The sequence below is a fragment of the Rhinoderma darwinii genome, chromosome 3, assembly GCF_050947455.1.
Source record: "Rhinoderma darwinii isolate aRhiDar2 chromosome 3, aRhiDar2.hap1, whole genome shotgun sequence".
Taxonomy (NCBI): Eukaryota; Metazoa; Chordata; class Amphibia; order Anura; family Rhinodermatidae; genus Rhinoderma; species Rhinoderma darwinii.
Window position 1 is genome coordinate 256908093 of NC_134689.1, and position 12674 is coordinate 256920766.

At 40.4% G+C, this 12674-nt stretch overlaps 1 protein-coding gene across 1 annotated transcript in view; it reads right to left on the reverse strand.

Annotated features, from left to right (window-relative positions):
- Positions 1 to 12674, reverse strand: part of LMAN1L (lectin, mannose binding 1 like) — a 101998-nt gene extending 89324 nt beyond the window's left edge. Inside the window, exons 1-4 of the mRNA XM_075859426.1 lie at positions 12425 to 12674; positions 11769 to 11873; positions 11173 to 11327; positions 685 to 792 (exon numbers count right to left, since the gene is read on the reverse strand). Of these exons, the coding sequence (XP_075715541.1) occupies positions 685 to 792; positions 11173 to 11327; positions 11769 to 11873; positions 12425 to 12674 (618 nt within the window). The remainder of the gene's footprint in view (positions 1 to 684; positions 793 to 11172; positions 11328 to 11768; positions 11874 to 12424) is intronic.

The following is a 12674-nucleotide window of genomic DNA, read 5'->3' on the forward strand; positions in this document are numbered from 1 at the left end:
ATATTGGCTCAGTGGTTAGCACCCAAGCACTTGGAGAACTCTGGTCAAATATTGAATCTGAATTGGCATGGTCTATTTATGTGAGGCTAAATATCCAGTCAAGGTACAGATGGGTGAAATTGGCTGAATAGTCAATCATATCCAGGCTCAAAACACAGGTAATAGCAGTCACAAACAAAACGAGGTAAAAAACTAGGTACGGCAGATCCTAGCCGGCAGAGAGCAGAGTGGCAGCTAGGACAGAAGGACATCACTGGAATGTGGCAGGGTAACTTTATTACAGACACACGCAATAGGTAAGCATTGAACTATGCCGATATAGGACAAACGTGTGAGGCTGGATTCACACGGGACGGAAATGCTGCAAATTTTGTGTGTGTAATTTCTGAACAGAGAAACCGCAGTGGCTTACACTGATTTTTAACAAATCTCATCCACATGCTGCTTAACAATTTCTGGACAGAAATCAGAGCAAGCTACACATTTTTTTAAATCCGCAGTATGCTCATTCTGTTCTGGACGTTCACTGCGGATTTAACCTTTTCCAATGTAGAAGGGGTGAAATCCGCAGCACAATCCAAATGTAACACGTGTGGATTTTGTTGCAGAAACGCTGTGGAAAATCTGCCGCATTTTCATCATGTGTGAATCCAGCCTTAGTGTACCTGTAATTCTTGGAATTACCTTAGAATCATGATCAAATGTGTCAAAGATGATGGCGATTCCATCCCAAAGATCCGCAGAGCCATATACTGTGCCTAGTTCTCCTTTTTCCCTGGTATACCAGAAGGCCTGAAAGAAATGTTGTATCACTATATATCCAGAATACCACAATGACACTTCTAATACTTTTGGGGTATAAATAACAAATTTCTGTGGCTATTTACTTAAAGGGGATGCCCACGAACGGACAACTGACGTCATCAGTATATGATCGCTGGGAGTCCGGAATAGTGACCATTCTGCAGAATTGCAGCTCGGCCGCTATTCCGTGACCGGAGCCATCTGCTTCCTGCTCAAACTACTGCATACCGTTCAAAACATCTGGCACACTGAGGCAGCCGTAGCAGTTGATCGGTGTGGGGTCCAGGTGTCGGACCACCACTGATCATAGGTCATCAGTTGTCCAGTCGTGGACAACCCCTTTAATTGAAATAGGCGAGAAATATAAAGCTAAAATTTAATAACTTAGATGTGATAGTTAACAGGTGGACCCTCTGTGTCAGAGACATGCAGGACCCGCTTAGGGCATGTTCACACGCAGTGTTTTCAGGCGTATTTCGGGGCGGAAAAAGACGCTCCATAAGGCTGTGTTCACACTGAGTATTTTGCAGGAGGAAAATTCCTCCTGCAAAAACTGCTCCAGACGTTTTTTGCACAGTGGTTTGACAAAAACTCATCAAAACACTCGTCGAGGTGTTTTTTTACCCTTTCTGACTGATTGAAATGGGGTTTTGGAGGCAGAAACCGCCTCAAGATGGGTCATGTTGCTTCTTTTTACCGCGATGCGGTTTTTTTGCTTGCGGTAAAAAAACTCGTCCAATTCCGATTGAAATCAATGGGAGCCATTTTCGGGCGTTTGACGAGTTTTGCGGAGCGGTTTCCGTGCCAAAAAACTCGTTAAAAAAACTCAGTGTGAACAGGGTCTAATAGAAGTAGCATGTCAGTTCTTGAGGAGTTTTTTGGAGCTGATTTTCCATTGAACACTATGAAAAACGCCTCAAAAGAAGCCTCAAAAGAAGGTCCAAATTAAAAGAAGCTTCATATTCTGCTTCAAAAACGCCTGAAAATCAGAGGCTATTTTCTCTGAAAACAGCTCCGTATTTTCTGACGTTTTTGAGTTTGTGTGTGCACATACCCTCACACTGAACCCGTCCATGTCCCGCCAGGTCTGGCTGATTTAGTGAATAGCGCTAGATACAGTTGCTATATATAGAGAATACAGAACAGATGCAACAGATCTCAAAAAGTAAAGCAAATTTTTAATAAAAACTATTTACAAAGTTTATTAACACACATTTTTATAAAACAAAACCAAAAAAACACACTTTCAAACATTTACATAGCCTTTAAAGGGGTTTTCCCGGAAGCAATTAACTAATTTCTATTCACTGCACATATAAAAAGAATGTAATTTGTAATATACTTACGTATTGATTTAATCTTCTAACACCAAATTCCAGCGCCGGTCACGTGATGGTCTCCAGTAGCAAAATCCTTACATTCCAGCGCTAGCCCGTCCATGATCTGAGTTCCGTTTTCCGGCTGGCTCAATGTATGGGTATGTCATTCCTGACGTCACTGTACACTGAGGGAAGTTTTTGACCGGATACTTCCTTTCTTCTGATGGTTTCCAGTCTGCTGCTAGGGGAGAGAAAATGACACGCAGGGGCTGTGATAGCGCAGGAGTGGGCATGCGTGGTAAGCACTGCTAATCTCGGAGCACACATTGTTTCTACACTAGCAGTGTTTACCACACATGCCCACGCCTGCGCATCTTTTTCTCCTCCCTAGTAGCAGACCGGAAAAATATCAGAAGAAATGTCAGTAGCCAGTTGCTAGTAGCGCTCTGACAAGGGCTCCGGTGCGGAAGTTAGGAGATTCCACAGAGTCCCGGAGCAGAGCCTATACTAGCACTCTGCCCAGGACGCCGGCTCTGGGGAAGACCCTGACAACACTGTCCATATACGGACAGTGATGTGAGGGATTTCACAGAGTCCCGGAGCAGAGCCTATACTAGCGCTCTGCCCGGGACTCCAGCTTTGGGGAAGCTCCTGACAACACTGTCCATATATGGACAGTGATGTCAGGGGATTCCACAGAGACCCGGTGCACAGCCTATACTAGCGCTCTGCTCTGTTCTGGGGTCAAATTAAGTTTTTGTGTTTTTTTTTTTAGCATTAAGTAAGAGAGTGTTGTTTGGTACAGCACTGATCTGTTGCATGTTTATCATTAGCTCTCACTGATCTAAGGAGAGCAGTGAAATGGCAACGGATATTAGAAAATGAATACCTATACTGATCTAGACCAACGACAAAACGTCTCAATATAAGTCCGCACAAAGTTAATACCCATAACTGTATGTGAGGATATATCAAACATCCAAAAAGGAGGAAATATCACAAAGTACAAATATGTACAATGCAAAAATATGAATACTTTATTACAATAATCATAAAAACATATTGGCCATCAAGACCTGAAATAGACAGACAATTAAAATACAATAGTGTGGAGATAGAGGAGAACTACGCAAGTACCATGCACTTAACATATAAACATCATAAGATGTAATGTCATGCAAAAGAACTATTCAAAAGGACATGCTGTATATACATGGATAAATTTAGGAAACACAGGTATACCATAAGGCAAAATGCCGTAAAAATCAACTACACAGAAAGACAGGTTATTTATACAGAAAATCGGTCAAAGAGGTACAAGTGTAATTGTAGTTACATGGGCACCAGGGAATCACCAGAAATAAAAGCCCCAGAACCTATACCAACAAGTTTATTGCATGGTGCGCCTATACAAACAATCTCCACACTAAGAGCCCCGACGCGCGTTTCGCCGTCAGCTTTTTCAAGGGGTAATCAATTATTGTAATAACGTATTCATATTTTTGCATGGTACATATTTGTACTTTGTGTTATTTCCTCCTTTTTGGATGTTTGATATGTCCTCACATAGTTATGGGGGTATTAACCCCTTAATGACCAGCGTATTTTAGACGTTAATGACCAAGCCATTTTTTACGTTTTTCCATCGTCTCATTCAAAGAGCTATACACTTTTCATTTTTGCGTCGACAGCTGTATTAGGTCTTGTTTTTTGCGGGACAAGTTGTAATTTTTAATAGCACCATTTTGGGGTACATATAATTTATTGATTAACTTTTATTAACTTTTTTTTGGGGGGGGGAATAGAAAAAAACACTGCAATTTCGCCACACTTATTTGCATCCTAAATTTACACAGTTTACCGTGTGGTATAAATAACACAATAACTTTATTCAGCGGTTTGTTGCGATTGCAACGATACCAAATTTGTATAGTTTTTGTATGTTTTACTACTTTTACACAGTGAAAACACTTTTTTGTTTCAAAATTATTTGTTTTTGTGTCTCCATATTTGAAGAGCCGTAACGTTTTTATTTTTTCGCCGATGCAATTGTAGGAGGGCTTTTTTTTTGCAGGACGACTTGTAGTTTTTATCGGTACCATTTTGGAGTAGATGCGACTTTTTATCACATTTTTTTTAAGGCTGAATTCAAATAAAACAGCATTTTTTGCATGTTTTTTTATTTTAGTTTTTACGACGTTCACCGTGCGGGTTAAATGATGTAATAAGTTTATAGTTGGGGTCGTTATGGACGCGGTGATGCCAAATATGTGTAACTTTTTTACTTTATTTTGTTTGTTAATAATAAAGCAGTTTGTAAGGGGGAAAAAGTGGGTTTTTCATTTTTTTTTTTCACTTTTTATTAAACTTTTTTTGAAAACTTTTTTACTAGTCCCACTAGGGGACTTCACTATACGATAATCCGATCGTTAGTGATCGACGTAGAAACACAATGGGCCGGTCACTAACGGGTTAAGGAGATTAGAATAGGATTATAGCTGGTTGTAGTAGGCATAAACAAACCTCTCAATGTAAACAAAAGAGAATAATGGTAAATTCAAAAATAAAAATTGAGATAACTATATTCAGGGGGCATTAATAGATAAATTGAGAAGCGTTGTAGTGATTAAAAAAAAAAAAAAAATATTGGAAAACCCCTTTAATTGGTAAAAACTGAAAAATACTCATATCTTGTGATTTTCTTAACAGTTCATGACCGTGTAAATTTTGGTCTTGAGGAGCAGAAAAACGTTTAGATTTTTCCTCTATGCATTCCGACGGCCATAATGTTTTTATTTTTTGTTCGACGTAGCTTTATCTAAGGCTTTATTTTTTTGCGGGACGAGTTGTGCTTTATGTAGGTGCCATATTTTGGTTCATATACATTAGCGTTTCATTTCTATACATTTCCATTTTGGTAAAAATGCAGAAAAAAAAAGAAATTTCAATGTAGTTCTTAATTTTTTTTTTATGGCATAGACCAATCATTACGGTCGTGACGATACCAAATGTGTATATAATTTTATGTTATGGAACATTTAAAATTTATTGTAATACGTGGTAATTTTTTACCATATATTATGCCAGTACTTTAGCCTGTTTACTAATAGGCAGTTCTTAGGGCATACTTTAGTACAGTTGCAAGAAAAAGAAAGTGAACCCTTTTGAATTATCTGGATTTCTGCATTGATTACTAATAAAATGTGGTCTGATTATTTCCAAGTTACAATTATAGACAAACACAATCTGACTAAACTAATAAACACACAAACCGTTGTACTGTTCTTGTCTTTTGAATATCCACAAGGCAGGGAGAAATAGTAACTGAAGATTTGAATTTAAAGAGAACTTTTCACCTATGGTTTCAGTCAGGGTTACATTCATGGGTTCCCATTACAGAAAGCTCAGACGGAACCCATCAATGGAGCCCGACGCAGATGTGAACGAAGTCTAACCTGTAGATTCCCCTTTAGCAGCAATCACCTCTACTAAATGTTTCCTGAGGCTGCAAACAAGATTTGCACAACGTTGAGAAGAAATTTTGGACTATGCCTCCCTGCAAATGTTTAGCAATATTTATCAGTTTATCAATATTTCTGGGATGCCTTGTGTGCACAGCCCTCTTTAGGTAACGCATCAGCATCTCGATGGGGTTAAATTCCAGTGGCAGATCCTCATGTGGGCGGTTCGGGTGGCCGCCCGGGGTCCAAGGCTGCCCAAACCGCACATAAGTTAAAAAAAACAAAAAAAAACTATGCAGGGCTGCTGCCTGCCACATTCTCACACTCATTGGTCCCACCTGCTGATAAAGAGGTGGGGGGTCATGTGCAGGGGGAGTCAATTGCGGCCAGGGAACAGTCTGCCGGCGGCACAGCACATCAGCTGTAGAGAGCGGACTGTCAGAGATAGTGATGGGCAGGTGCTGGAGTCTCCCTGACAGTCTGCTCCTCTGTGCTGCTGTGCACTGTCCCTCCTGTCTTCACCTCCAGCAGCTGCTTGATAACGGCAGGACTGCAACCAGGAGATGAAGGACCTGTGGTGACATCACAGTCATATAATTAAGATTCTGGAGGCTATACCCAAGCACAAACACCGCAGAGGAAGAGGCTCTGGTAAGTGTGGTGTGCGCAGTCAACATAGTGTAAGTCTATATAGTGTGTAGTGTGTGTGTATAGTGTATATAGTGTAAGTCTGTGTAGTGTACATAGTGAACATAGTGTAAGTCTATATAGTGTGTAGTGTGTGTATAGTGTATAGTGTATATAGTGTAAGTCTATATAGTGTGTAGTGTGTGTATAGTGAACATAGTGTAAGTCTATATAGTGTGTAGTGTGTGTGTAGTAAACATTGTGTAAGTCTTTATAGTGTGCTGTATGTATAGTTTATAGTGTAAGTCTATATAGTGTGTGCTGTGTGTAAAATGTAAGTCTATATAGTGTGTGTGTGTGTGTATAGTCTTTATAGTGTGTATAATATAAGTCGATAGTGTGTGTATAATGTAAGTCGATATAGTGTGTATAATGTAAGTCTATATAGTGTGTGTATATAGTGTAAGTCTATATGGTGTGTGTATTGTGTATATAGTGTAATTCTATATAGTGTGTGCTGTGTAGAGTATATAATGTGTATAATGTAAGTCTATATAGAGTAAGGCCTCATGCACACGACCGTAGCCATGTGAATGGCCGTGATTTTAGGGTCGGCCGGGGGGCGGAGTGTCACCCGTGAGCCGCCCGCAAAATCGCGGGCCGTGCACATGGCCGCGGCCATTATTTGCTATGAGCCGTAATAAGACATGCCCGTTCTTTCTGCGGTCCGGGCTCCTGGGCCATGCACGGTCGTGTGCATGGCCGCATAGGAATGAATGGGGCCGCAATTCTCCCATGGATTTTTGGGGGAATTGCGGCCGCAAAAGCACGTTCGTGTGCATGGGGCCTAAGTTTGTACGTGTAGTGTGTGTATAACGTAAGTCTATCTAGTGTGTATATAGTGTAAGTGTGCGTGTAGTGTGTGTGTATATATATATATATATATATATATATATATATATATATATATATATATAGTGTGTGGTGTTCGTGTGAATTGTATATAGGGTGTTTATTTTCTACATTTTTGTGTGTGAAATAATTTCCCACCCATAGAGCCCTCTGCAGTCAGTCAGATGCTCAGAACCCCCTTGCAATATAATGTCCCCCATAGAACCCTCAGTAGTTATTATACTTGCATCTGAATGACTGCTGAGGTGTCTATGGGGGGATAACTCCTTCCCCCCCAGAGCCATGAGTCAGATGCTCAGATCCTCCCATAGAGCACTGTCAGACGCACTGATCCCCACTTGCAGTATAATCCCCACATATAGCCCTCAGGAGTTATTTTACTGCAAGGGAAGGGGTGTCTGACTGCTTAAAGGGTATTTTTTTTTTTTTTTTAATTGACATGTCGTAGTGACATGTCAAAAGTTCTGATCGGTGGGGGTCCGAGCACGGAGACTCCCACTAATCGCTAAAACAAAGTGGCAGAAGCGTTCAGATGAGTGATGTGCCACTTTGTTTCTGATCGTCTTTCCTCTGATAGCTGAGCAAGCGGTGTACGGGCTCAATAGAAAGTCTATGAGTCCGTACAACTCTGCGAGGAAAGACGATCAGAAATTAAGTGGAACAGTACTCATCCGAGCAATTCTGCCACTTTGTTTTAGCGATCGGTGGGGGTCTCCGTGCTCGGACCCCCATCGATCAAAACTTCTGACATATCGCTATGACACGCCAAATGTTTTAAAAAAAAGTTTAGTTACCCCTTGGGGACTGAATTTATTGGTCTGCGTTAATGTATGGGCCTGGGGTCTTAATTTGCTTAGGGGCCAGGGGTATAAATCAATTTAGTGTGTTTAATTTCTGAATTGTGTGATGCTATAGACGCTGAAAATGGCTGCTGAATCGAGGGGCAAAGATTTCTCATCAGGAAACTTCAGTCATCAGGAGAAGTTGCCATAACGCTCTGTGTCAGATGGAGAAGAGAATAAAAAAAGAGAACGACCCCCATCAGAGAAGAAATCACTTATGAGTCATTGGATTTATAGATTTGTCCCCACTCCTGATATCTCTGTTATACGAAATCCTTGTATTCCACATAAAATTTTTGTGTACCCAGGACTAATAGACAAATGCGTGTTACCATTCCCATCGTCAAGAGGATGTGTGATACACAGTGTGATACTGTCAGCGATAGTTGGAGACTGTCAGTATGTAGGGACACAGCAGTTTGACAAGGGGAATTGTAACACCCATTTGTCAATGCTCACACAGAAAGGTGGTGTTTAATAAATACACGACGTGGCAGGGCGGTGGTTGAGAAGGGGGGGGGGGCAAGCTTGTGGAACAGCCCAGGGCCTATGGTCTACTTAATCCGCCACTGTTAAGGTCAGTACTCGGACTTGGCCATTCCAAAACACAAATCATCTTTTTCAACCATTCTTTTGTTGACTTCATGTGCCATTGGTCACGGTCTTGTTGGATCACCGAACGTCTCTTCAGCTTGAGGTCATGGACTGCTGCCCTTACATTCTCCTGTAAAAATGTTTTGATACACCTTTAAATTCATTGTCCCACAAATGATAGCAATGCGTTCAGGTCCTGAGGCAGCAAAGCAGTCCCCAACCATGATGCTCCCTCCACCATGCTTCACAGTTGTGATGAGGTGCTGTTGGTATGCATTGTTTTTTTTTTCCTCCAAACATACGTAGCAACGAGAATTTGTGCTAAAAAGTTTAACTTTTGTCCAATCAGTCCATATAATATTTTCCCAGAAGTATTATGGAACATCCAGGTGGTCTCAGGCAAATTTGAAACAGGCCACAATGTGTTTCTTGGACGACAGCAGCTTCCTTTGTGGCCTCCTTTCATGAACCAGGTATCAGGTTTTCGACCTTCATACTAAACTAACCTGTGGGTGAGGCAGTGCAACAAGAGGTGCTTTCAACCTCTGAGATATAGCGTATAAGGAAATAACCACAAACACAGCAGAGGAAGAGGCTCTGGTAAGTGTGGTGTGTGTGCATAGTTAACATAGTGTAAGCCTATATAGTGCAAGTCTATATAGTGTGTAGTGCAAGTCTATATAGTGCATAGTGTGTGCATAGTGAACATAGTGTAAGTCTATATAGTTTGTAGTGTGTGTATAGTGTAAGTCTATATAGTGTGTCCTGTGTGTATAGTGTAAGTCTATATAGTGTGTGCTGTGTGTATAATGTAAGTCTATATAGTGTGTGTGTGTGTGTGTGTGTGTGTGTATAGTCTTTATAGTGTGTATAATGTAAGTCGATATAGTGTGTGTATCAGACTTTTCCTCTGAATGCCATCAGTGTTGATCGCAGTATTCAAGGGGTTAACAGCGAGATCGGAGGCTCTTCTAATCTCCACCTTTAGGCTGAATGCACACGTTATAGAATTTGATGTGGAAAATTGGCATCAAAACCACAGGTAATTCCGGAGGTAAAATCCACAATAGTACGTTTAGTTGTTGCAGTTTTAGGTGCGGTTTTTACATTTTGATGCATTTGTATTCTGCGGATTCCGATTAGCTTTTTTCTAAACTTGTCAGATACAATTCTGAGGCGGAAAGGCATGGTAAGTTGACATGCTGCAGATTTTGAAATACACACTGCAGGTCACCTTACGCCTAGAAAATTCTGCAGCGTGTAAATGAGATTACTTGCTGGTACTGTATTATGATGTGGATTTGCCGTAGGAAAATCCGCACGTAATATGCATCACCTGAGGGTGCGGCTACTGCTGTGTTTCACAGCGGCTGCTCAGCTTCCGATGACAAAGGCACACTCGCAGTGCCCGCACAATCAGCAGGAGAGGTAGTCTTGTCTTGATATGGCAATTTACTGCCGCTCATGTCAAGCATATTCATACGGTGTCAACCAGTTAGGAAAAAACCCTAACTGGTTGACTGGTAAACCCTTTTTTTTTTTTCTCATTTATACACAATTGACAGCAGAGGGATTGTAAAACTCAATTTACCTAAGAATTTACATGATCCAATCCCAGCCTGTAGAACTACAAATATGGTAATTTAACAGTCATGACTATAATCCGTTTTTATAGTAACAAAAGAATTGATTCTGAATTATTGAAATTCTGCATCAATTTGAAAGTGTAATGAAACATTTACTTTCATGTGAGTGAATAAAAAGCATTTCTGTCTTTAAAATGTGGACTTTAGGTTTATTTCTCATTAACTAAGGTGTCCAGTTTACTATCATTTGCTATATAGATTCAGTATGTTAATTTAAAGGGGTTGTCCAGGTTTAGAAAAACCTGGCTGCTCTTTTCCAGAAATAGCGCTACTCCTGACCATAGGTTATTGTTGGTTTTGCAGCACAGTCCAATTTAATGGAACTGAGCGGCAATACCACACACAATCCATGGACTGGTGTGGCACGGTTTTTGAAAGAAAGCAGCAATGTTTTTTTCTAATCCTGTACAACCCCTTTAATCGAGAGTTGGAAAGTGTGTTCAAACATAATGCAGCTGTCTTAAATTGACTGTCTTCTTGTGAGATATAAAATTATATAGTCAGTTCCTAAAGGTGAAGCTTACCAGCCATTTCTTTCCCGCAGCGCTTGCTGGCTGGCTGCTTTTTAGCTCAGCTCCTTTAGGGTAGAGCTGTGACCTATGACTACAGCTTAACTACAATGCCTACAGGGAGTCAGAGGTAGTCTAATATCCACCTCCTGTCTCATCATTGGTTCAGGTTGCTGTTATCTCCTCCGCAAGGCAGCTCTACCTCTTCTGGTAGACTTATGTTTATTTCACAGCAGCCAATCAGAAGCCGATTTCTATTACAGCATGGGCAGAATGATTATAAAGTGCAGATTATCAACCCACCAGGGAGAAAAATATTATCAGGTAACTGGCACACATGCACTGAGGCAAATGAACCTAACTCAACGGGAACCCCGAGAATCACTTTAAGACTTGATTCCCCCAGACTTCTATTTTTTAGTTATATTTAAATAAAATATTAAAATTCTGTTTATTACCAGTCCCTCAGCCCCTTCACGTCCATGACCCGAGATCCTAATGGACATCTCCACCTCCCAGTGTGGAAAAGAGGAAATATTCTTAGTCCACATTGAGCCCTTGTGATTTTTCAGTGATGGAACAAGGCGAACTTCATCAGGACCAGATATCGCATCTACAAAACATATATATGTACATGAGACACTTAACCAAAACAATTAAAATTCTGCTATTTTAAGCATCTGTTAAATAAGCTAGTTAAACCTAAATTCTAGGATATTATTGAATCCCAAATTACAATATCTTCTAATACACAATTTTAAATATCTCATGTTTATATATTATTTATGTATTGAAATAAGTGTTTTAATATGAGGTTCTTCATTTAGTCAGATGTCGTTTTTGCAGACTAGGCATATACACACATAATATACACATTGACCGTAAAGGAACAAAATGAGGGTAAACTGTTGGCATGATGCATCATTTACACAGGGGGGTTTGACCTTCTGTGTCACATTTAAAATTAGTTATAGAACATCCATGCCAAAAAAAAGGGCTATGTTTTCATTCACAATATATCCTTATATTTTTCTACAGTGTAAAATGACATTACCTCCATATGTTCCCCAGAAGGGTATCGTTCCATCCGGAAGGGTGACGTGAGGCCCCTTGAAACTGTACTTGTATTCAAATCTGCGATGAGCTGGCACATCCTGTGCTAGGAAACAAGGTGCAAGAAGGGACAGAAGCAATAGCCACACGGGGAAATACATCTGTTGGTCAATCGGGACAATTAGTTGATGACCAGAGGACAACCAGACTAAGCAAACAGGACAAGGAGGAGGAATAGAATTGAAGCAAACCCGGCATGTGCTGATTGGGTAAAGGACGGATTGATCAGTTATCAGAAATGGGGCAGCTGGATATTCCCACACGTGGAAAGGTTCATTAATAAACTATAGCTACTAACTTCAAGGTAAAATGAAAGCATTACGTATACAAACATTGTATATTAGCCAAACATAGCCACAAACTTGCACCATTTTCTTATACGTAAATAAGGATTAGACTAAGTCCTTTATAATATACAAAAATAGACACTGCAATTACTGAATTAAATGAATGAAAACGAGCTTAACCAAGTGTTTTTCTAAATTTGGTGGATGAAACAAACCGAAGTGAATGATCAAATTCAGTAGTGTTTGAAACCACTAGTAATATTACATTTGTATTTCAAGCAATTCCGTAATATACTGTCAGAATACGTACTGCAATCTTTAGAGGATAATAAACCTGCATGGAAATCAAAATCTCCACCGTTGTCCGGCAGGCATATCGTGAGCACTTCAGAAGGGCAGCAGCAAATTAACCTGAAAAAGTAATGGATGAGAAGTGGCGTCGTGGCCCCCCCTTTGCACCAGTTTGGATGGTGTATGTGTGCAATATCCAGGTTTGCACTTTGGCGGATACTAGATCCTGCATACCTAGTGGTCTCCATTGTGCCACGTTCAGTAACCAT